The sequence below is a fragment of the Macrobrachium rosenbergii genome, chromosome 2 (genome assembly GCF_040412425.1).
Source record: "Macrobrachium rosenbergii isolate ZJJX-2024 chromosome 2, ASM4041242v1, whole genome shotgun sequence".
NCBI classification, from domain to species: domain Eukaryota; kingdom Metazoa; phylum Arthropoda; class Malacostraca; order Decapoda; family Palaemonidae; genus Macrobrachium; species Macrobrachium rosenbergii.
In genome coordinates this window covers 61,852,167-61,875,290 of record NC_089742.1, presented here as the reverse complement: position 1 = coordinate 61,875,290, position 23,124 = coordinate 61,852,167, and the positions used below count along the sequence as shown (strand labels likewise).

The 23,124-nt window shown below is 35.5% G+C and overlaps 1 protein-coding gene across 3 annotated transcripts in view; it reads right to left on the bottom strand.

The window, feature by feature from the left end:
• Positions 1–241: 241 nt before the first annotated feature.
• LOC136847763 (folliculin-interacting protein 2) overlaps positions 242–23,124 on the bottom strand; it is a 33,757-nt gene continuing 10,874 nt past the window's right edge. For all 3 annotated transcript variants that reach the window (XM_067119649.1, XM_067119667.1, XM_067119656.1), the window contains exons 3-13: positions 20,996–21,171; positions 18,827–19,110; positions 18,455–18,665; positions 18,089–18,230; positions 17,825–17,982; positions 16,826–17,006; positions 14,613–14,786; positions 11,386–13,262; positions 6,560–6,814; positions 3,376–3,526; positions 242–2,794 (exon numbers count right to left, since the gene is read on the bottom strand). In XM_067119649.1, the coding sequence (XP_066975750.1) occupies positions 2,552–2,794; positions 3,376–3,526; positions 6,560–6,814; positions 11,386–13,262; positions 14,613–14,786; positions 16,826–17,006; positions 17,825–17,982; positions 18,089–18,230; positions 18,455–18,665; positions 18,827–19,110; positions 20,996–21,171 (3,852 nt within the window). In that variant the 3' untranslated portion in view covers positions 242–2,551. The remainder of the gene's footprint in view (positions 2,795–3,375; positions 3,527–6,559; positions 6,815–11,385; positions 13,263–14,612; positions 14,787–16,825; positions 17,007–17,824; positions 17,983–18,088; positions 18,231–18,454; positions 18,666–18,826; positions 19,111–20,995; positions 21,172–23,124) is intronic.

Here is a 23,124-nt window from a genome sequence, read left to right as displayed (position 1 = left end):
TAGCCCTTATACAAGTAGGGTAAATGAAAGAGCTATTTGCCTTTGTCTGAGCTTCATGACCATAAGTGACATTCCAAGGGTCCAACTTACCTACTTAGCCTCCTATTTTATTGTTGTCAATTTTGATGATGGAATTCCATAAAAAAAATACATTATTAAGGCACAACACAGGCATTAACTGTCTACAAGGGTGTTTGGAGAGAACACAACCTATTTTCATAAGGATTTTCAAAAACAATAATTTAATGATACAATATATTCCAGATTTAAATGACTAGTCTACAGTTTTACAAAAAATTGTTTTATATATTATATAACAATTAAAAAATATTTTGTGACATCACATTATACTATATACATTGAAATCACATAAATTCAACAAAAAAACAAAAGGAAAACTGCCTGAACTGTAGGTTCCCAGACAAAAGACAAAAGATTATTGTCGGATAAATGTACTCTTGTATTTAGGTTTTAATTTTCTTTACGGTTTTCCCATTTACCTACAAAAGTTTACAACTTTTACACATAAATAACAACAGTTTTTAAATAATTTTCAATTATTTATTTTCTACCTTAATTCACAGTGCTTCTGACACAGACTAAAAAAAAAAGGCATTGAAAAAGAATAGAATTACTGTACTGCCTGAAATTAAAGATTTACTCGCATTATTTACATCATTAAATGAGATGCACTGCTACATTTTACACTCTTTGCTAATTATATTCTAAGTACAAATAACATACTAGTAGCCACTATGTCAAGTGGGCTTTAAATGGGTGTTGTACCAAGGTTTGAAAAACTGCATTTTACCATTTTAATCCTAAAAAACCTTATAGCTGCTATGGAAATATTGCTTAAAAATTTCTGTGCATTACACAAAAGAGAATTAGAGAAAAACATGGAAGATTAAAATTCATGTTTGTCACTGTAATAAAAAATGCAACTGTTTTACAAAATACAGTACCACAATATTCGTGATTTTTCAAACATCTTTGCCAATTTTTCTCTCTTGAAATAAACCACAGCTAACCTACCAGGATTAAAGCTGAAAAGCCTTTGAAATAATCACAAAAAAAACAGCATCCCAAACAAAACGTAGTTTTGATGTCTGAGATTTCACTGACAGCAAGCACCCAATATGCATCCAAAGTCACCTACTGTGCTTTGTGTTAACTAAAGTATTTGTTGTTTTGATGTCTGAGATTTCACTGACAGCAAGCACCCAATATGCATCCAAAGACACCTACTGTGCTTTGTGTTAACTAAAGTATTTGTTACAATCTCAATACTACTACAAATTCTGACAAAATCACAGCCCATATCACAGCTTTAGCATAATTATAAAATGACTTGACTTGAAACTACTCCATTTCTTTTAAGCCAACGCCAAGGAGTATTTTACCTCTACCACTCACTTTCAGGACATTTTCATTTCAAATATAAAACTTTCTTTGCTAAGCATTTTTTGTTGTAAATAACCTTGTAAAAATTGGAAGACTAACTTTTTTTTTGTGCTTCTATTTATATACCTTTCCCAACGTTCCTCACCTTAAAGAAAGTACCTGTTCTGGCTGAGAGTTTAAGGGATTGAAATCACGCAAACAATCAACTGTAAATTTGGAAATAGAAATAAGTATTCAAATAACCTTCCAACCCTTTTTGTTTAACCACACTTCAATTACTGTGCAAAACCCAAAACAATATTTTTTATCTGGATTATATTTGAAGTTCATCATACTGATGCATGATACCCTGTTTTCTGTAAGTGATACACTATAACAATAACTAACACCTACTAATGATATGCAATCCAGAGAAGAAATGATCAGCTGAAACTAATATGTCCCAGCACTGAAGTTGAAAGGGGCATGATTAAGCGTTGCAAATTATAATTACTAATAAAAGCTGTTACAATAATTCATTCTTTTAACACAGAAACGTGAAAAACCAATAAAAACTATCTCCCATTATTTTCATAAGTTCAATAGTTATAAACTCTTTACCCTAGAGGCACAGAACTGATAACAGTGATATAAAATGCAAGACTTCTTTGCTTTATAATCCATATAAACAGAGAAATGTCGCTGAAAATCACAAATTGGTCCCTTTCAATATATAAATAATTAAAAGCCCCAATCCAGGCAGAAATAAACTACCCTATAAATAGTCTCCAAGCAGATTTTTTTTTTGTTAGACATAAGATGAAACTGCCACCCTACTGACTTTTATTTTTAAAAAATTCTAAACCCAGCTTCACAAGTTTTTTGTTGACATATTACACTGTACATAAACACTGTACAGTATTCATGACAAATACAGTATACAAATGAAATGGATGTAACTTTGGTCTAATAACACAAAAACTAAATTTGGTAAGAGTTGTGTTTCTGGAAGCAAAGCAGAAGACAGTAGAGGAAAGGGGGCTAAAAGAGATTAGAGAGCCTTCAAAATTCTCCACCGTTACAAGTGGACAATTTGATTCCAGTGATCAAATGCTGCTATTAACACAATTCTGACCAAAAGTTTTTCCTACAAAAAAAAAATTACAAATTACTTAATGGATATACCAAACATTCTGGTAAGTGCTGGCGTATGAGTTGAAGCAACAGCTAACAAGAGGGGAAGGTCATTAAGATCCAAGCCTAAAGCGCGAGTCAATTCTGGCAAGTGATATGGACTGAAAGATGCTTCAGATCCTCCAAACCCACAGGCTGCTCCACCTAATAGATACTCAGCTAATAACTGGGATTTCAGGTACAACTCACACAGTCGTTCCTCAAGGTGTTGCAGGATCTGTAAGTAAACAACATATAAAATGATGCCTAAGAACGATCATAATGGTTGCTTGAAATTTTAAATATATATCAATTAAAAAACTAAACATTTCTAGTACAAAATGATTCCTTTTTAAGAACTTAGCTGGACTTTTATGCTTAACACAGTTTACCATACTGATTGATTTTGTAATTTCAAATAAAAATATAAGTATAGGTAAGGTAGGGCTCTAAAATGAAGTGAACATGCACCAAGAAAGTTCTCTAAGAAAAGTTGACATTCATCACTTTTGCATAATTTTATTTTTTTTCTTCCTTATTTCAATAAAGTGCTTAACTTTAAATTGCCCACATTCAATTCAGAGGTATCAAATTACTTTAGGATACTACTAATAATAAGAATTCCAATGAAATGTTCCTCTTTTTTTATTTTACTTTTAGAATTATGTAGTCTGAATGAATGAGTCACCATATCATATTAAGTGTGAAGCTATATTATTATTCTGTTTTATTTCCTTACAAAAACTTTATATAAAAATGACATTTTGGTACCAAGCATTCAAGTTAGGAACCAAATGGTTAAAGAGAATTAATACTTACAAACTGTGGATCAACAGAAAGGCGAGCAAGATCCAGAATAGAATCAGTGATGGCAGATATCAAAGGCGACATTCCAACTCTAAGTCCAATCTGGTTTCCACATCCAGTCCTTTCCACAATAAAAGAGTGGGATGAAACAACCTGAACCTCCCTGGAAGTAAAAAAAAAAAGTACACTGAATGATATTTGGTCTTTTTAACTCAACAACTTTTTCACAGAAACCCATCAGTCATATATTGTATATGGTTAATATTTAGGTCTCAAATGTTCTCAAGTTCCCAGTCATTTGTCTGTCAGACAGAGGGTCTGCAGTCTCATTGCACATACTTCATTTGGATCATCTGCTGTCTCTATTGCCTGTCATATTTTTGTATAAAATATATGTAAGGCAGTGAGATTTATGGGGCTGGGAGGAGGGCACTCTATATGACTGATGAGCTTTGGGCCTGTATGAAAAAGTTTTTTTGATATTGTAAAAAAAAAATTGTTTCATCATAACCCCACCAATCATTTTCATCCCTAATAGCTATTCAGGCAGGAGGCTGAGATTCTGAATGCCCCAGAGCACTTGGAAACTGGAATGAGTCAGGAGCAAAGGGTCTGGTAGCTCATAAGTTTTTGCACACAAGTTAAAAACCATAGTATGAGATACAAAATGCTTGTAAAGATAAGTCTTTCATACTGGGAAAGAATCACCTTCACCACCTACATGAGACATACCAGTAACTGCTACAAATACTGAAAGTCTGTCTCTCAACACTGCCATGAATGTTAGGTGAAGATGAGTTATGAGGTGAATGGCTGTGTCCCAAACTTCAACTTACAAAGGAAAAACATTACCCTAAATGAATAAAAGTCCAACCATTTACGAGAGGGATCGTTTAAATAAAAAAAAATTAGATAATTAAAAATTAGAATGGCATGGCCAGATCCTGTAAAAGAAACAGGAGAAAAATCAAATTTTGCTAAAAGGCAACAGAAATACAAGCTCTGAATCTGTATTTGCATCTGCAGTCTCTGGTTGACCATGAATACCTGACAGCCTTCATTAGACAAAGCAAGAGATCCTCTTCAATACTTGTAATGGAAGCAAGCAAGATCCTACATGTCATGGGTGTTCACTAAAGTCCGGTGTAAATGATCCCACCAGCATGCCTGACCTTTCCATAAAATGCAAAAAACACCAGCAGGAAAATGTCTTTAGTTGCAGATCCACTGCTCATATGGAGGCTTCACAAGCCTCTTAAGGATCAAGGAAAGAGCCAAATTACATAGTTTGAGAGACCCACAAGGAACCCTATTTTCTAAGTACAGTATTGGATGAATCTCTGCAACTCTGTTTATGGTCAATATTGAGTCTATAACGTTCAAATACTTAAGAGAAGGCAGATCTATAACCTTAGATGGCACACACAGAAAACTTGCTGCATTGAAGTAAGAGAAGGAAGATTAAATGTATAGTGGAGATGACTGTATCAACACCCCTCTTACTACACCATCAATGGAACTGGCTCCACATGACCTAGTAAGGTTGTCAACTAAAGTTTCACATGACCTTGTATTGATTGTGGCTGCCTCCTGTAACAGACCTCTACCTGTTACAAATCTAACAGTATGACTTTCTTTCTTCTCCTGAGAATGTCAACTTCCACATTGTGCCTTCCAGAGACCAACCTTGGAACTATGGCAACCTCATCTGCTTCCATCCACAGGAAGATGTCTACTGTAAGTAAAAACAGTCTTGGATTTTATGCTGCCCTGACACCTATGTTAATGTTGTTAAGTTGTGAGCATCGCATCTCCTTTCATTCTTACCAAGAACAGAATGAATGTTTGCAGTCAAGGAAGATAATGTGCCCCCCTATTGTGTTCCCAACCTTGACTCAACCAGTCTGTAAACATCAACATCTCTGCGGGCAGAGAGATACCATCCAGACTTCTCATAATAAATGGCTGGGGCCCTGTTCCAGCAGTCACTGCCAACCTCATCCTTGACAGATGACACAGAAGTGACCACAACCAAGAGCAACTGCATGGAACTAGTTCCTCCAATGATACAAGTTACCTGAAGCAACTGTGTGGAGTTAGTTCCTCCAATGATAAAAGTTACTTGAAGAGATTGCCCCAACTTGTCGAGGATTTGAACTTTTTTCAGGACCACTGGATCAAGGATGATAACCTCCTGATTCTATCCTCTGTTTGGCAAATCACTTCCACTTCTGTACTGATGAACATACCTAGAACTAAACAAACTTCAAAATGGTATGGTGTCTCAGGCTTTGACAAATCTGACAAAAGAGTCTGATATTGTCTCAAATCTATTGCTGTTTCCTCCACAATCAGCTAGTCACCTAGGGAGAGCTTAATTTTTAAATTAGGTATAATTAATAACAGCAACAGACTCCGCTGACGCTGAGAATAAAATACAATTAAAAAGGGATTCATTGCAAAAGAAGTTGGTAATTAGCACTGAAAAGCAATACTGAAAAATAAAAATCTGATGAACAATGGCAATCCTATTAACAGCACAACAAAAGGTGAGCATACGACTTTATACATAATAAAAGGTTCAGAAGGCACATGTGAGGTGACTACCTTCTTCTCTGTCTGACAGGAAAAGGACTGCTGATCCTAATAACATTGTGGACCATGATATTAGGCATACATATGATTTATGGGGTTATGGTGAAAAAACCCAGTCCATACTTACATAACAAGCTACTAAAGTTCAGACTACTAGAAGCAATTATTTGCATAAAAAGCACTGTGGACAGTTTAAATATATCCCTCAAATTTAGTAAGCTTGGGAACCTCTTTTTCAGAAAGGTTATTGCAAAGTTTTTCACCTAAGTTTCTGTATGTCCTCTGACCTTCTCTGATCTAAATGGATTGCAGAACTTTCTAAACAGCACTCTAATAACCAAAGAAAAGCTATAAAATTCTAAGTCTGGCTATTAATTTTTTTAAATGATTAAAGCCAAGATATAAGCAAAATATCACGTGGGAAAACAGAAAAAATAGGATCAACTAAAAACCTTTGCATAAGAAGTTATCACCTATGCATAAGTTATCCATGAAGTATTAGTTGCATGTCAATGCGTAAATGCATGCAAAATCCACGTACAGTATCTAGAACATGCATATTCCCATTGAACCTAGTTTCTATACACATGATGGCACTTACCAAGAATCAGTATCAGCAACAACTGCCACAGCCTCAGATACTTGTGGATCCAAAGTGGAATGGTGAGATGCAGCATACAGATCCTGCCTCAGTACATCCTCCCACTGGTTAACCTGAGTGGTGGCATGAAGCACAAATACAGACGAATAATGGTCTAACACTCCTCCCAAGAGAGATGATGCTAAACTGCTACTTGAAATTGCACCAGAACCGTTACTTGTTGCCGTTCGTTGTTGTGTTAATCCACAGCTAATCCTGAAATTTATAAAATTACACACATCAGGTCTCTATGAGAAGCCAAAAAGTCTATGGATAAGCACCTAATCTACACAGTTATGCTCAGTACCATTTCTAAATGAAGCTTTTAAAATGAAAAACATCTTTCATACGAACCCATCAATCATATAGAGCCCATTTACCATCACAATTCCACCAAATGTGAATTCTGATGTACTGTAGTCAGAAAAAACCTGAGCCATGAGCCACTTCACTTCAATCCCACAAAGTTCCAGCACGGGAGAAGGCTGCTCTGTAACCTTTCATTACAGATGCTGACAACTTCTTGGGGAGCAGATGAATGAAGTCTGCAATCTTAAGAATAGAGGAGTTCAATGGACTGATGTACCCCTCATCACACAAACAAAAAAAATTACCCCACTTGACCTGATAAAGATTAATAGTTGATGGCTGCAAAATTGGGTAATGACTGCAGCCATGGCTTCTGAAGAGCCTTGACCCTTGAAGGTCCTTCCAGGTGTGAAAACAGAGTGCCTAAGCCTGCATGACATCTGTGAATATGTGGCTGCAGTAGGAGCTGCCTCCATACCCTTGATCTGGGATGATCTGCTAGTAGCTGAAATAGGTAAGGGGAACAATCCTGCTCTGGCCATAAAAAGGTAATCTACACCATCTTGTCTGTTCAGGCTGAAAGGATTATCACAACAGTGAAGCATGATGTCCAGCCTCACAGATGGGTTCAGCTGTGTTAAACAATATACAGGGAGTTTGTGGTTTAGACTTGTTGCAATGAAGTCCATGGTGCATAATCCATTGCAAAAAGGAACCTTGCATACTTTCAGATCCAGCAACCACTCCAAGTCCTAACTTGCTTTCCCCTACTGAGGCTGCAAAAGGGTACTTAGCTAGGAGAACCACAGCCAACTAACACTTCAAAAGCCACATCTGCCTGGACTATTATTGCAGGGACTACAGGAGAAGACAGTCTAGGATGCTTCTCGTCAAGTGAATTTCCAGGTAGCTCCCCTGACCTTAATGTGTGTGAAAACACTGGTAGTATCTTAAAGGATCGTGTTGAAGCGCGCACAGTGAACTATGATGGTTAGTACTGGGAAGGGGGGTCTTCTAGCTACAGAGGCCTTAACAGCAAGCCCATAGGGACAAGACTAGAAAGGGCAGCCTAACTGGAATATCAACAGCAGATAAAACATGAGCAGGCAGCACAGCAGGTAGAAAAAAGTTAAGTATACCTTAGTTTAACCACACCACTGAGCTGATTTACAGGTCTCCTAGGGCTGGCCCGACTGGTTACCTAGCAATGGGACCTACAGCTTATTGTGGAATCCAAACCACATTATATCGAGAAATGAATTTCTATCACCAGAAATAAATTCCTCTAATTCTTCACTGGGCGGTCAGGGAATTGAATGCAGGCCCAGCAGAATGCTAGTCAAGAACGATACCGACCCGTCCAATGAAGAACAGCAGGTAGAGCAAGAGCAGGCAGCACAGCAGGTAGAGCAAGAGCAGGCGGCACAGCAAGCACTACAAGCATAGCAAATGAAGCAGAAACTGCAGGTGTTGCCATAGGAAGCAGTGAAATATAAAGTGCAACAGGTACAAGTACATGAATTTCAAAAATTTAGTTTATGCAGAGAGCACCAAAAGGAATGAATGAATAAACCATAAAATTCATGCTGTACTGCCAAGCACTAGAGTATTTTCAGCCAATCAGCATTTCAAAGAGTAAAAATGAAGGAGTTGGAGTGGTTGAACAGTGAGAAGAGATCTAGAGAATAATGAGGCGAGTACCCAGATCTAAGGTGAAACTGGGAGAAAATTAAGTAAAAGTTAGAGAGGAAGGGCTGCAGGAGGAAAGGAAGCAGGACAGTGGCAGACGGCTGCATCATACGTGCAACTATCAGTAAAACTAGGAAGATGGAAGGTAGCAGAAACAGCAGGCAGCACAGGAGCAGCCAACACTCCTGAAGAAGTAAAAGTAAGTAAACCATTATGTCAAAAACCATTATGTCAAAAAGCATGTCATGAAAAATTAATAACTTAAAGTTGACCAGACAATGAAACAATGATGTGCTCTTGTGGCAAGGCATAGGCTGAATTTTACATCTGTACCTCTAGCATCAAAGCAGGCCTACCAGATGAGTGAATCCAGCCTCCAAACACAGCAGGTGGAAAGCCAATTAAAGTAGCAGCCAAAGTCAAGGAAGAAATACAATCACTGGAAAAGTAGGCAGAACATGTGTCATGTGAGCAGGTGAGGATTCAGTAGCACAGGCAGGTTGAGCAGCAGGAAAAAGTACATCACTAAAAGGCTGGTGGTCCTTAACAAGAGAAGCTACTTCCAGATACCAAGCAGGAAACCGACGATTATCAAGCAGATGAGGCCGAAGCTTTATTAGCAAAATGCTTGTACTTTCTTGCCTGGTATATATCTTCCTGTTGTTATACTGAGACCACTGGCTGACAGCCAGTCCTGGCAAACACCACAAATAAGATAGAGTGCAGTGGTGGCCTCAACACACAACATACACAACAGGCAAGATTCTGTCTTCATCAAGGACATGGAAATACAGCAGACCTTAAACAACAAACCTGAGGCAAATTTGCTTAACCATGCTTACAATAAGCTATTAGATAACTTTTAAGAGCACAGCATAACAATTTGCAAAGCTTTAATACAAACTAAACAAATGACAAACACTAATGTACTAACCACACCTAGAATACCAATACAGTATAGGCATAAATATAGAAACAATAAAGGAAGCCACCAAAAATATAGTACATACATTTATGCTGCTGAAAAACAAGCAAATACAGTATTACAGACAATGGTTATTGGCAGTAGAATAATTAACTGACATTTGGGCAAAACAATAATAATCAGTACAAATTAAAAATTAACCCTTTTGCTGTGTAGCACTAATCTCCTCATACTTCTTTTGGTTCTAGTTAGGCAGCTTGTAATAGATAACGCGTTTCCCTCATCATTTTAAGGAGTTTTTATCTATGTTCTAGTAACAAATGGCAACATTTGATTTCCAGCTTACAGTATAATCTCAGGACAAGGGCTAGACCTTCAGTAACCACAAAAAGGCTACAGAAGAAGGAGGGTTCTCTCGATGATGAAGTAGTACACAGGCTTTTATTCAGAAATGTCAATGATAGTAGTAGACCTGAACTACCGGCTAGTTCTGATAGTGACAGCAGTGACTATGGTTTTATTATATCATAGTTATAGACAAACCTACCTTAGGTGATTTTTTAACTTCAGGTTTTATCAGAAATGGTCGTCATGGATCAGAGGAAATGACAGAGGAGGAAGCAGATATGTAAAGCACCAGATGCATTGTGAGTAAACAGAGAAAACATGACACAATTTGCTAATGGAAGATCATTGAAGGTTCAGTTCGTAAAAAAATCGGTACTCTGAAACTTTCAATTGAGATATATTCACATTTTCTATTGAATGCCTACCAAATTTTTTTTTATTAGGTTTCAAAATGACATTTTTGGCCAAGAGCAAGCATTCAAAGTTTGTCATAAAGATTTTCATACTGAATAACTAAAATGATGTTACTTTACTCCATGATTTGAGAAGTATCACACTGAAATGAATCGCCAATAAAAGCTACATAATTCAGTATTTGAATAATTACTTACATATCATTTGTATAGTTTTCACTCTACTATAATAAAACATTATGGTAGCATAAGAGTGCAGTGTAATATTATAACAGTAATGAAAATAACAAAGAATCAAAGTACAAATGTAAAATGGAGAAAATTAGTCAGCTAAGGGATAAGTAAGACGCTGCTCTCATCATTAGGGGCAAAAACAGGCTCATAGCAAAAGGGTTAAATGTAATAATACAAATAAAAAATTAGTACTTTGCTAGCAACAAACAAGATACCCCCTCCAATTTAACTTTTACTGTTACTTGCCAACTAGCTCATGCAACAGTTAACCAACAAAAAATACTAATACTGTATATTTCAAAAAAATGAAATTTATTTCCTACATCAGATCAAATGAACAGAATTACTGAATAATCAACTATATAGAGTACTGAAAGGGGAAAATTCAATAATGCAAAAAAATGTCTGCAGACACTACCTCTAAATAATCACTTATTAAGAACTCATTCTGATGAAAAATGGGAGAAAATTGAATGGCATTAGGTGAAGATAAAAAGAACTGAAAGGAATGAATAAAAATTAGTAAAAATAAATTCACTATTCAAACTGCCAAAGCAAAGCTGGAAGGAGGGGGGCATTATTGCACTAGTGTTTACTATAATAAGACATGCAAGCCAATGAGACGGATAGTTACTACCCACCAATGTATCACAGGCATGCAAGCATCAACAACCACTCTTAGCTAATCTGACTCCCTAATCCAAAAGACATCAGATTTCATGAGCCTAGGGAAACTGAGACAGAGAACGAGGGTTTCATATAATTGATGGGTTCTGTATGAACAACAAATAACCTTTAGACACAAATTAATATAAGATGTGTAATTCATTTTTAAAAACACAATCAATATGATAAAGATAGAAATATACCTGGGCATTTGTAAAACTACAGGTTCGTCGTCACTGGGGCTTGTGTTTTTTGCTATAGTACTGTCCGTCATATGAGAATCTACATTTTTCTCACATACCAATTTGGGAGTCACTTCTACAGGACTAGATGTCTCTTCTTTCAAAGTATTATCCAAACATTCACAGACCTTTTGCAGAGTGCACTCACTCCCAGCAGCACCTTCTTTAACTTCGCTTAGAGCTTTAATATCTGCAGCCTGTTCTTCCAAAACACCTTTTAAAGAACGAGAGAAACACAAAGGTGTTTTCACAGTACAATCACCATTTGTTGGATCACTATGCCGCCTTCGGTGTGTCTTTGTGAAGATTTCCTTCTTTTCTTTTAATAACGGACTATTACCACTCTTAGAACTTAATTTCAACTCACTTAAGGAGGGATATATAACATTTTCTCTTTCAAATGATGTTAAATCTAAAGCTGATTCACGACCCACATTTCTCGTCCTTACTATCCTCCTAACATCTAATGGCGTAGGCAAACTTGTGATCTGTGTGTATACAGGTTCTACAGGTAGTGTCACTGAATTTTCTAACGGCTGGTTTGTTTGGTCAAGTTTGGCAAGATTGTCAAACTTTTCAAAACCTATCACTGGGGTATTATGTGGCCCCAGAGAAATCCAGCTTGGTTCTAAACTGTCTGGTTGCAGGAGAGAGCCTTTTGAATACTTCTTCAATCCTTCAATTCTTTCATTATCTCCCAACAAAAACAAAACTTTGCCCCCTTCTTCTATTTCTGGTTTAATGTTCTTGGCTGGAATTATTCTACTAGAAGATTTCTTTTCACAAATTGTGTCACTTGGGCTTGGATTCACATGGACAATCCCGTTATAGTTTTGAGAATTATCAGAGACAGAGGTTGTTCTGAAAGAACAAGATGCATGTATATCACTATTAAGAAAACCAGGATTAGAAGCATCAGCCCTATTACTGTGTGCAGGATTAATTGTGCTCTCCTTTATTGTCAACACCATATCTTTGAAACCATTCTCATCAGGTACTTGAGAAACTGCAATTGAAGGTAGCTGTGTTATTTGTTCATCAAAAGCTTTACATTCCTGAGACACATTGCACTTTGAAGGTCTGAAGAGCTTTTGTACCTTTTCACTAATGACATCAGGTTCTAAACTTACAGCACCAAATGTTTCTTTGTGGTCATCTAAGTCATGTAATGATGGATACAAACGTTCTGAGAATGGCTCATGGAAAGTTTTTAACTGATGATTGCCAAAATAAACAGGGCATGATTCATTAGGACTAGCTTCACAATCATCAACTAATAAAGCAAGATTTGTAGAAGTCTTACAAGTAGACAAGGACTTTTCCACATCAACTGAGGTCCCAGTTTCCCTTTTAATCTTGGTACTAAAAGTTTCTGCACATTTCTCCCTAGGTATTATAATTTCAACATCATCATTAAGCATCCACTTAGAAGAAACCTCTTTGTCTTTTTTGTTTGATGAATGGGCTGGAGGCAAACTTTCTGCTTGTATTTTATTTCCTCTATCAACCACAGATCCTATTTGTTCATCACTTGAATTGAGGCCCTTAACTCCTGCAACCATTTCTGCTGTGCTATCACCACTATTCGTCCGACATTCTAGTGGAGAGAACCTGCTACTTCGATTCTCCCTGTTTAACCTCCAACTACGTCTGATACTTGAGTCTCGGTGTAGTTTAGCAGATGAACTATGGCGAATTTGTGACTGGCCATCTTTCTGACCTCCTTCTACAATAGTCACTACAGAGGCAACAGAAGATGTGCGAGAAAAACAAGGCTGCTGATGTTCTGGACTTGGACTTTCTCCAATTCTGTATGACTGCATATCTTGCTCTGTTATCTATAAGAGAGGAAATAAGTGGTAAGAAAAATTACATCTATAAACAACAAAGAATATTAATCACAATCTATTTACCAAACTAATAAAATCTATAAACAACAAAGAATATTAATCACAATCTATTTACCAAACTAAAATATTGGTATTATGCAACTTTTAAATGTGGAGAACAAAGTTCAGTTCACCAAATCTCAACAAGTCTTACAATCATGAAAATGGACTCACTCTTAACCTAAAAAAGTCTTTAGCAGTTACACTGTCACCTCAGCTTAACAGACAACCCAGGGGTTTGCCCTTCCTGGTAAGTATTAAAGACTGGCATATAACTGACATGATGAGAGTACTCAAAGGCTGACTTGCATAACTTAAAGCATATGGCAACGTCATATGTACAGTACTTAATAGGCTATCCTAATCAGTATTTTGTAATCATCATTCAATTTAAAACACTGATGTGTTCATCATTTGATTCAGTGATATATCTGCAAAATGAATTGCATAAAAAAATTATATGTACATACCTGTAACTATTTACGCTTACAAAGTACTTAGAATTCTGTGTACAAACCAATACAATATAAAAAACTATAAACACTAAAAAGTAACCCTAGAGTCTTTACAGAAACAGAAAATGAGAGAGAGAGAGAGAGAGAGAGAGAGAGAGAGAGAGAGAGAGAGAACAAACACATTGTAAGAGCATACTTTATCCTAACATGATGCATACATGTGTATACCCTACATACACACACACACACACACACATACTGAAAAATGTGTAATACTATATTGCTGTAAAGTGCAGTACTGTACAGCAATGTCAATAAAAATAATGTACTAAAGAGAGAGAGAGAGAGAGAGAGAAATATGGGCCTATAGTAAGCATGTATTTATTCACAACGTGATGCACAAAGAGGAAAACATTGGTCACATGTGTCCATGTGCTTGTTCACTGTCCACCCTCTCAAGCACAGCTAAGAAAACATCAGTCAGCGTGAGTACGTTCGCTCATTCACTCACCATCCACTCTTACAGGCAAAAAACACAAAAACTTTGGTCACGTGCATGCATTCATTAGTTCACTGTCTGATACCTCTAGTTTACTTAGTATATTATCTGCTAAGGATGAGAGTTGTCCACTTAGGTATGCTCGGTCCTCCATCCAATATTATCGTACTTACCGAATTTCTCCGGTAAGTACAAAATATTTTTAATATTTTACTGGGCTCAGGCAAGTCCATTGAGTAATGAAATCCATTAAGCTGAGGTACATTTAATTTATGTGCCTCTATAGAAAATATCATAAAAAGCATTAATTTTAACCACAAACAATATTTTGAAAATACTGTTTACCTGAGAACAGCGAATGACGTAAGAGAGTATTGTGAGCAGTTGAGTGAGAAGTGTAGAGTTAGACCCAACTAGAATGGTTCTGGCTGCTTTAGGTGGATATCCAACAGCACCACTTAACTCACATAATTGAGCCCATACTGCACTATAGGGATGAGACTCATTTAAACGTTCCACCTACACAAAAAAAGACATGCAAAGTATCAGTAGTAAATCTCAACTTTATAAAAACAGATACATCACACAAAAACAAGGAAGGCATTGAAGTGCAAAAATGTACTGAGTTTCTTCACTAAGTATCTACACAGTGTCTCCTCTACATACATAAAGGTTACATTTCCCAACCCCTTACATATACATAAAGGTTACATTTCCCAACCCCTTACATATGCTGAAAATGTACACTGGATGAACAAGCCTGAAGTCCATTAATCCCTATTCACATCATTATGAAAACACTTGTACACATGGTAGTAGATGCTAAGTATAACTCACAAAACAATGTATACTAGCATGGCATGTAAAAAAAAAAAAAGGCAACTGATGCTCACCAAGTAAAATTTAGCAAAGCCTGGACAGTAACCAATAGCAGGTTATGGGCAATTTTTTTAAATTATAAAAAAAACATAATGTTCATATCAAGTACCTACACTATTAATGAAAATAGTTCACTATATGAAAAGATGAAATAATGCTTTACAAACTAAATCAATGTTACAGATAAATAAAATATCGTATATAATTATAAAATAATTTATGTTTCTGACACTGGTATATGTAAAACACAACAAAACAATTTACTGTCCTCATTCAACTTTTATATTTAATAACTGCCTAATATTATCAGATATAAAAATAAGCAAGCAATGCATTTTCATTCATAATAAACAATCAAATATGGATAATTTCCAAAAATATTACTGGCGATAAGCACACAGGGACTTAGATCATACAAACAGCAGATGAAGAGGGGATGGAGAGCAAGGGAGAAGTTTTCTTAGGTATGAGCTTAAAAAATTAAATGCGGGGCAATCGAATCAATTTTCATCATACATTACCATATACGGTACTGTACTTTCATTTAATAATCAACTTCTACAAAATGTTCACCCCTTTTTGTTCCCAAACAGTCTTTAGTTTGTCATATACTCCAGGTAAAGCTCAAGTCCAGATTTTTTAGGCACTTCAAAGTTATAAAGGGCTACATTTCACAGCAGAACATGAGACTACATTTCGCACATCAAAGTTTATTTATACATGTATAAGTTAATATAAAAAATACTATGATAGGCTATAAAAAAATATATATGCACTTAAAAATTACCAATACAGCAATGACAAAATAATAAGAAATATGCTGTAATGATGAATAATAAGCATTTTCTTACAGACATATGATCAATACATAGGGGTCTGATTTGCAAACTCATCAAAGTGATGGTTAATATACAGTTGTACTGTAACATAAAATACATCACAGAGTATGGCATGACATATATTTACTTGAAAAAGATGAGCAAAAACAAAACGAAAAATGCACTGTGATGATGGTCAATTAGCACGGACGAAATAGAAATTCACTGTTAACACAAAATGCATCAAAATATTGGGCTATAATTCACATGCTTATTAGTGATAGTTACTATAAGCTTTTAACTCAATGAGATACAGTACTATGATAAGGTATAAAATACCCATAACAGGATGTAATCACACAATGAACAAGGAAGGGTACTGTAAATTTTTCTACATGTCTTCCATTTGCTGTGCATCATAATTCATTTTTTCTAATTGTTTCAAGACCTCATCATATGAATAAAAAAAAAAAACACCTAAGTCCTTTGCCCTAAATGCTTTAACAGCAAGCAGAAGAGTTAATATCATGGGTGCATTAAACTTCATTTTTGGTCCAATATTTATAAAATCTTTTTTGGTATTTGTATTTTCTGAAGGCGTATGTACCTTTGAATTTATGCATGTCACACCTTACATATGTAAAGGAGTCTGTAAGGTATGAAATTTGAAAAATGAGTGACCCTTCATATGTCCCTGTACTCCATAACTTCTATAATAATTTAAGTAAATGTGGACTATATCTTAAAATTCCTGTATTTCAATAATGCACAACAACTGTTTAAAAGAATTCTAAAACATCAGTTTAAAAAACAAATATCTTAACTGATATCCAACCTCCAGTTTCAATTTGTAACTCTTACCCATGTTGCCTGGTATGCAGAGCTGTCTTCTGTTGTTGAGGGCTGAGAAGAAATCCCGCAACTGCCATTTCTCGTGCTAGATGCCAGTCTTGGTGATAGAGGCAAATAATCCCCAGGTACTACAGTTGACACCCAACCAAGATGGTGAGTTAATACTGCAGTTAATAACTTACTCACAAAGCTGTTGACACGAAAAAAAAAGTATTATAAAAGGTTCAGCAATAGTAATGTATGACTGTAAAGAAACTGTTAAACAAGTTCAGCAAAGACATGATGCACATCCATTAAGTGAATACAGTAACTATTTTCTCACCTACATACTAATTTAATTTGCTTTAGTTTACCCTGACTTCTGTTTGCTTACATAATTTATAACTTTGATATCTAGGTTATTCTGTTCTTTCACTCTTCCTTGCAATTTTTAACTTATCCCCTTTTCACTATTCAATATATCTGGTAACAGAAATCTTGGGCCTACCAGGTAAATATTAGTTATTCTAATGCTTCCTTTCATGGAAAGAGAAAACTTGGTAGAGGCAAAGGCAACATCCTCAGATTTTAGTAAGTCTTGTGCTTTAGAAAAAATTTATTGTAGACACCAAGAAGCCTACTGAAATTTACTTTATGAATAAGGGAAACTTTTAATTACAAATAAAACTAATTCCTGTCACTGAAAATTCACAGTAGGTACAGTCTAGTCACTCACTGCAGACCTCAGATATGAGAGCTTAAACCAAACCTTGTATATAATATAATCCAATAAAAAACAGTCAATTTCAGACTGACTGATTTTACCAATGAGTACTAACAAATGATGGGTAGTTAATGTTTGTTTACAATAAATCTATAAATTTTTATCATTTATGACACTATAAAATTTCTTTCCCTGTATGTTTTCCTGTCTATGGATATCTCTATCATTTTCTATTACACTTACCATGCTAAATGTGGGTAGTTATCTTCAATTCAGTATAAAAAAAAATTATACTGTAAACTTACAAGTTTGTATGCTTTGTGTCAAAACTAGCAAGAACTGATGCAAGCGTGTCCACAAAATGATTACACAGCATCTGGCGTTCAGCTGATGAAGACCTCCCAAGCAATCCTAACCATACTGGTCGACACAATCTTGGACCACTCACCAAATCCATTATATCCTGTTGGGAAATATTATAAGCACATCAACATCAAACAACAAAACCCAAAGTATATATGCAATTAATAATATCACTTGTAAATGTAAAACATATATAAAATGCAAACCTTCTGTAACTGTGAAACAGCTTGATGGGTTGTTGAAGCAAATGTTCTTGGATGGAGGTATGCAGCATCCAAACTTGACTGTAGTTTGTTTAAAGACGCTTCAATAACACTAAGATGCAAGAACAGCCAGTCTTCCACTTGTCTGTACATAAAACAAGAAAACTAAAATACTGAAACTTGTGTCTATCTGACTTTTCAAAGCATATGAGAAAAGTTTCTAACAAGTAAATCATTCTAAACCTAAAGTACTGATATATGTTATACTACAATAACACTAATCAAGTTTCAAGACCAAATAAAAAAAAATATATACTACAATAACACTACTCAAGTTTCAAGACCAAATAGAAAAAATATAGGTCTTACTTATTCATTTCAGCATAGCCTCCTCCAATGTCAATTATCACAGCTAACCCTAAGCGAGTAGTACGATGACTATGGTGACCAGAGCTTGTAACAGAGTCTTCATTCATCTCGCCCTCTCGTCCTAAGGCTTCTAAAGAGGTAGTGACATTGCGGAGGAATCTTCGCTGCAGGCTATTAAGACTTCCCGAATGTTTTAAGCTGCTTCCTGATCCTAAAAAATAAAAAATATATTTAAGTAAAACTGAAACACTTACTGTATTTTGTTTCATCAAGCAAGTTACATGATTAATCAAAACAAGAAAAATTTCTAGTCACATTCAAACTGCTGTAATTTTACATATTTTGACTGAGTTACCATAAAAGATTTCAAACCTTGTCTTGAAGACGGTGTCCCTAAAGGTGTGTTTGGCAGAGAAGGAGGAGATAAAAATGACCCACATGTTGATCCATATGGTGAAGGAGGGCCTCCAAAACCAGAATCTCCTTCACTATGAGATGTACTCAGCATGTGAGGCATATCTATTCCCCAGGTTGGACCAATATTACTATGGATGCCATGCATATAGGGCATATCCAGGCTTTCTGTGCGAGAGATCACTGCTTCACTCAAAGAGCTTAGAGAACTACTGAAAGAAGAGTCTTCAATGCCTTGATCACTGAAATGTAAGAATAAAAAATCAAAACAGAACATCCCAAAAGAAAAAAATGCATGTACAGATGCTTGAGTAACAATGAATTAAAACGTTAAAACAATTTTAACATTTTGCAACACAGCTGCATTCCAAACACTCTTATGCAAATGACTTTATTGTCAATCATATATACAAAAGGCAAATTCAACTGGAAATTTATTGGCAACAATACTAAATGCTCAAGCTCAAGATAATCTTATTCTTATATTAAGAGGAACTGAGAATGTTCTCAAGTAACTGATGCTATAAAATATCAAAATTGTTTAAAAAGGGACTAGCTAATAATAATGTCCAATCTGTAGTGTCATTTTTTGTACATAATAAAATAAAAGCAAGGACTTGTTATTATTCGGATGAACTCTCCTTTTGGAACAAGCCAAAATAACATAAAAACTTCATGTAAACACTTTAAAAATGGAGATAAGTTAGATAATCTAACACTAATTTAAATAACTAGTAACTAGATAAGCCATTAAATCAATCAAGTGAGGAAAGCTTTCCTTAGTGTAACCTCAAGTGAGTAAGGACCAACCCCACATTACAAAACCTATGACACAACTAAAGGTCAAACAAGAAAAGTCTTATAGCACCCACCAAATAATAAAATCGATAACATAAAAGAATGTAGATTGTAATTTAAAGGAAAGAATGTTGAGAACTTTCAATAACCCCTCAATATCCAACCTAACAGTGACATTGCACGTGAATGTCAAACCAACAGCTATTTTTATGCTGACAACAAAACATGAGAAATACAAAATTTTTAAAATATTGAAACAATCACTGGAACATAACTAACAATGCAATGAAGCATATCTCACAAATAAATTTCATAACAGTTAGCTACTATCAATAAGGTGGTAAACCACATGAACACACTGGTAAGGTGCGAAACTTATACTCTTATTACTTATTCATGAGAAAAAATGAGAAGGGTTGAGATGAATTATGAATGAACAATTTATGAAGTAATATTTACAATAATGCTGGAATACAGCCCTCCTGTAAATGAGCTGGGGAATTATGGACAGAAGTCTTAAGAGCAAAGAAGACTCATAAAATACAAGTTGAGAGATACAATCCAATGACTACAAGTGGCACAAGCATCACTGAACTACCATGCTTCTTCTGTCACACAAAAGAGAGTCTGAGGTCTTGGAGTTTATGAATGTTTGCTGTTGAGATGTTGATGATAGGGAGTCACAATGAAATTAGAGTGGATGTAACCAGGGGTATGAGGCTGGCTAGATGGAAAGGGTGCATTCATTTTAGGATAAAATGGTGCAACTGGGATAGCCCAATTCTGCAAGGAATAAGGCATCTTATGATCAGTTGTAATGAACAAATATGACTGACAGGTTGCAATGAAAAAATATTATGACTGAGGCCTACAACTTGCCTTGATTAAAATAATACATACATATTACCTTTATTTTTCTACTGACACATACACCAATACTGGCAAAAAGCATCTAACAGGAAACTTATCATAACAGCACTTGACAACATAAAAAATTATAAAGTATCATATATCAATATTCATAAACTAAAGCAATGCTCAACATAAACCTCACTACTAGATCAAAAGGAACAACATTCCTCTACAGAAAACAACTGATTATTAGAGTTTAAGAAATCTAATACTCAACATCAGGCAAATGGAGTGCTAAAAATGTAATCAAAAGTCTTCAGCAGTCTGTTCTAATGTCAAGTCAAAAATTAAAAGAGCAAGCTTCTATTTCTGATGATTGGCAAATCTGAAAAATAAAGTACCACAACATATGAAATGAAATCCAAGTCATAGCAACAGTAATGAAAAGTACTTATAAAATTCTACTGAACTAAATACCTGCTTGTGCAAGATGGCCTCAAGTAAGAACGCGGAGCAGGTGATGAACGTGATAACAACAGCCGCTGGGGATTTTGAAGGATGTGTAGCTTGGAACAAGAGCCCCTATAAGCTAATGCTACTGTTCCAAACACAAACTCTCCCAACTGCTTTGTATCATTCTCTGCTTGCAGATACTGCAAATGTGAAAATATGAGAAACAAACATCTTACCAAAAATAACAATTTCTTGAAAGTAATTTGTATTTTTCCTCAGTGTACAAACAAAAGCCATTTATGTAGGAGTATCCTTCAGCATGAGCTAGAATCAATCACTGAAACTTGGTAACAAGGTAGCTGACCGCTTGTCCCTGCCATCACCAAGAACTTTTTCTTTTACCTTCAGGGATTAGGTGGTTAGAATGGTTAAGGTGGAATTAAAATAAAAGCTCTTATTTTAATAAAGTACTATACAAATTACATTTGTTTAAGACTTTCAGTGTGGAGGAGGGGTGTTCAGTGTTGTCATGAGGAGATTATTTCCTACCAATGACACCAAAGGTTACTTTTTAGCCCTCTTGTTCTAGTTCCCAAACTTCTTCTACTGCAAAGGAGACCAAGTTGGACATTCTTCATAGGGAAGGTCAGGACTGCTGGTCCTACCGCTATAAAAGAAGCAGTAGCAGTAGGGATCTACAGGCACAGGATATGAAACAACCACAACTCAATCACATCTTTCACATCTCTGTTGCTTGCTCTTCTTATGCAGATACATAACCTTGGAAAAGTTACCAAGCATAAAAAAAAAAAAACAGTTTCAACTTGGCAGTCAGCAGAAGTGCAGTAAGATGTCCTCACTCAATGATGGCCAAAGAAAAAGTGCTTGGTGACAGCAGATAGGTTGATGTTTCCCAACCTCACCCTCCTACCACCAGTTAACTACCAAGTCATGAAGTTTCATGACTAATTCCAGCTAACACTGGAGGACTCTTCTATATAAATGGTGATAGTTTACATTCCTGTAGGAACAAATAAACTTTATTTTGCATTACTATGTTACACAATAATGATTATTTCATTAAGACAGGAGGCTTCTCTTGTATATCAAATCTGAGATCTTACAGACAGTTTGATCTCAATGTTGGAAAAGGTTTGGAATACTGTACAGTCATCAATAGCTCATACTGTATCATTTTCCACCTACTGGCCAAAACAACAGTACAAACTTCTTAACTAAAAATTAAGAGCAAAAATACACTAGATTGTCATTTTTTAAATTATACTACTGTACTATTGGAAAGAAATCTCCTGTATAGAATAATTAAAAATATGGCTGTTTCTTTAAATATACACCCCTTCAATCAAAAATTGCCTTTCCTCCATGTAACAGAGTTACAGACACCTCAACTCGTACAATTCAAGACTGAGGGGCCTCTATTGTCCATTTTCTGGCCACACAACACTTCACGCTTCATCATTCTTCTGTGGGATTTAGCCGCATAAACATCATCTCTAAGTTGCTCCCTCAGGATTACACTGTTTATGCCTTTCCACTGCCATGCCATCACATTTCTTTATTACATTCCTGTCCTCATTTTTTATACTTTTGTGGCTTCTTTTAAAATGTGTTTGTATCTGATAAGATAATTTTTCTCCTTAAACCTGACACTATGGGAATACTGTGGGTGTGCACTGAAATCTCCTTGATTTTGTAGTCAGTTCAGGAGTTTGATTTTTATTTTTAATTTTCTATTCCTGTTTGGTTAGGGAGTTTTAATTGTCTTTTAATGTAATTCCATGCTAGCACTGTTATTTTTCTAAGCATTCTCAGCTTCAAATTACCCAATTACTTCCAGTTCTTTGTTTTCTTATACTTTTAGAACCTATTTTTGTTTTTTAATTTGTATGTACTTCATTATATAAATTACATGAATTTGTGATTAAGATAAAATCAGTTAACTTTGTAACATTAATCAGGGTATCTTATATTTAATTTGTTAGGAAAGCGAATACTGTGTGCAACTTTAGGTTTTAGGTTTTTTATTGTTTTGCTTGTTTACCATGCTTCAACTCAAGTGTCAGGGTTGCCAGGCCAAGTTTCTAGCTTGCTTATGCTATCCCCTGAAAAAAATTCCCATTTCCTACATCCAT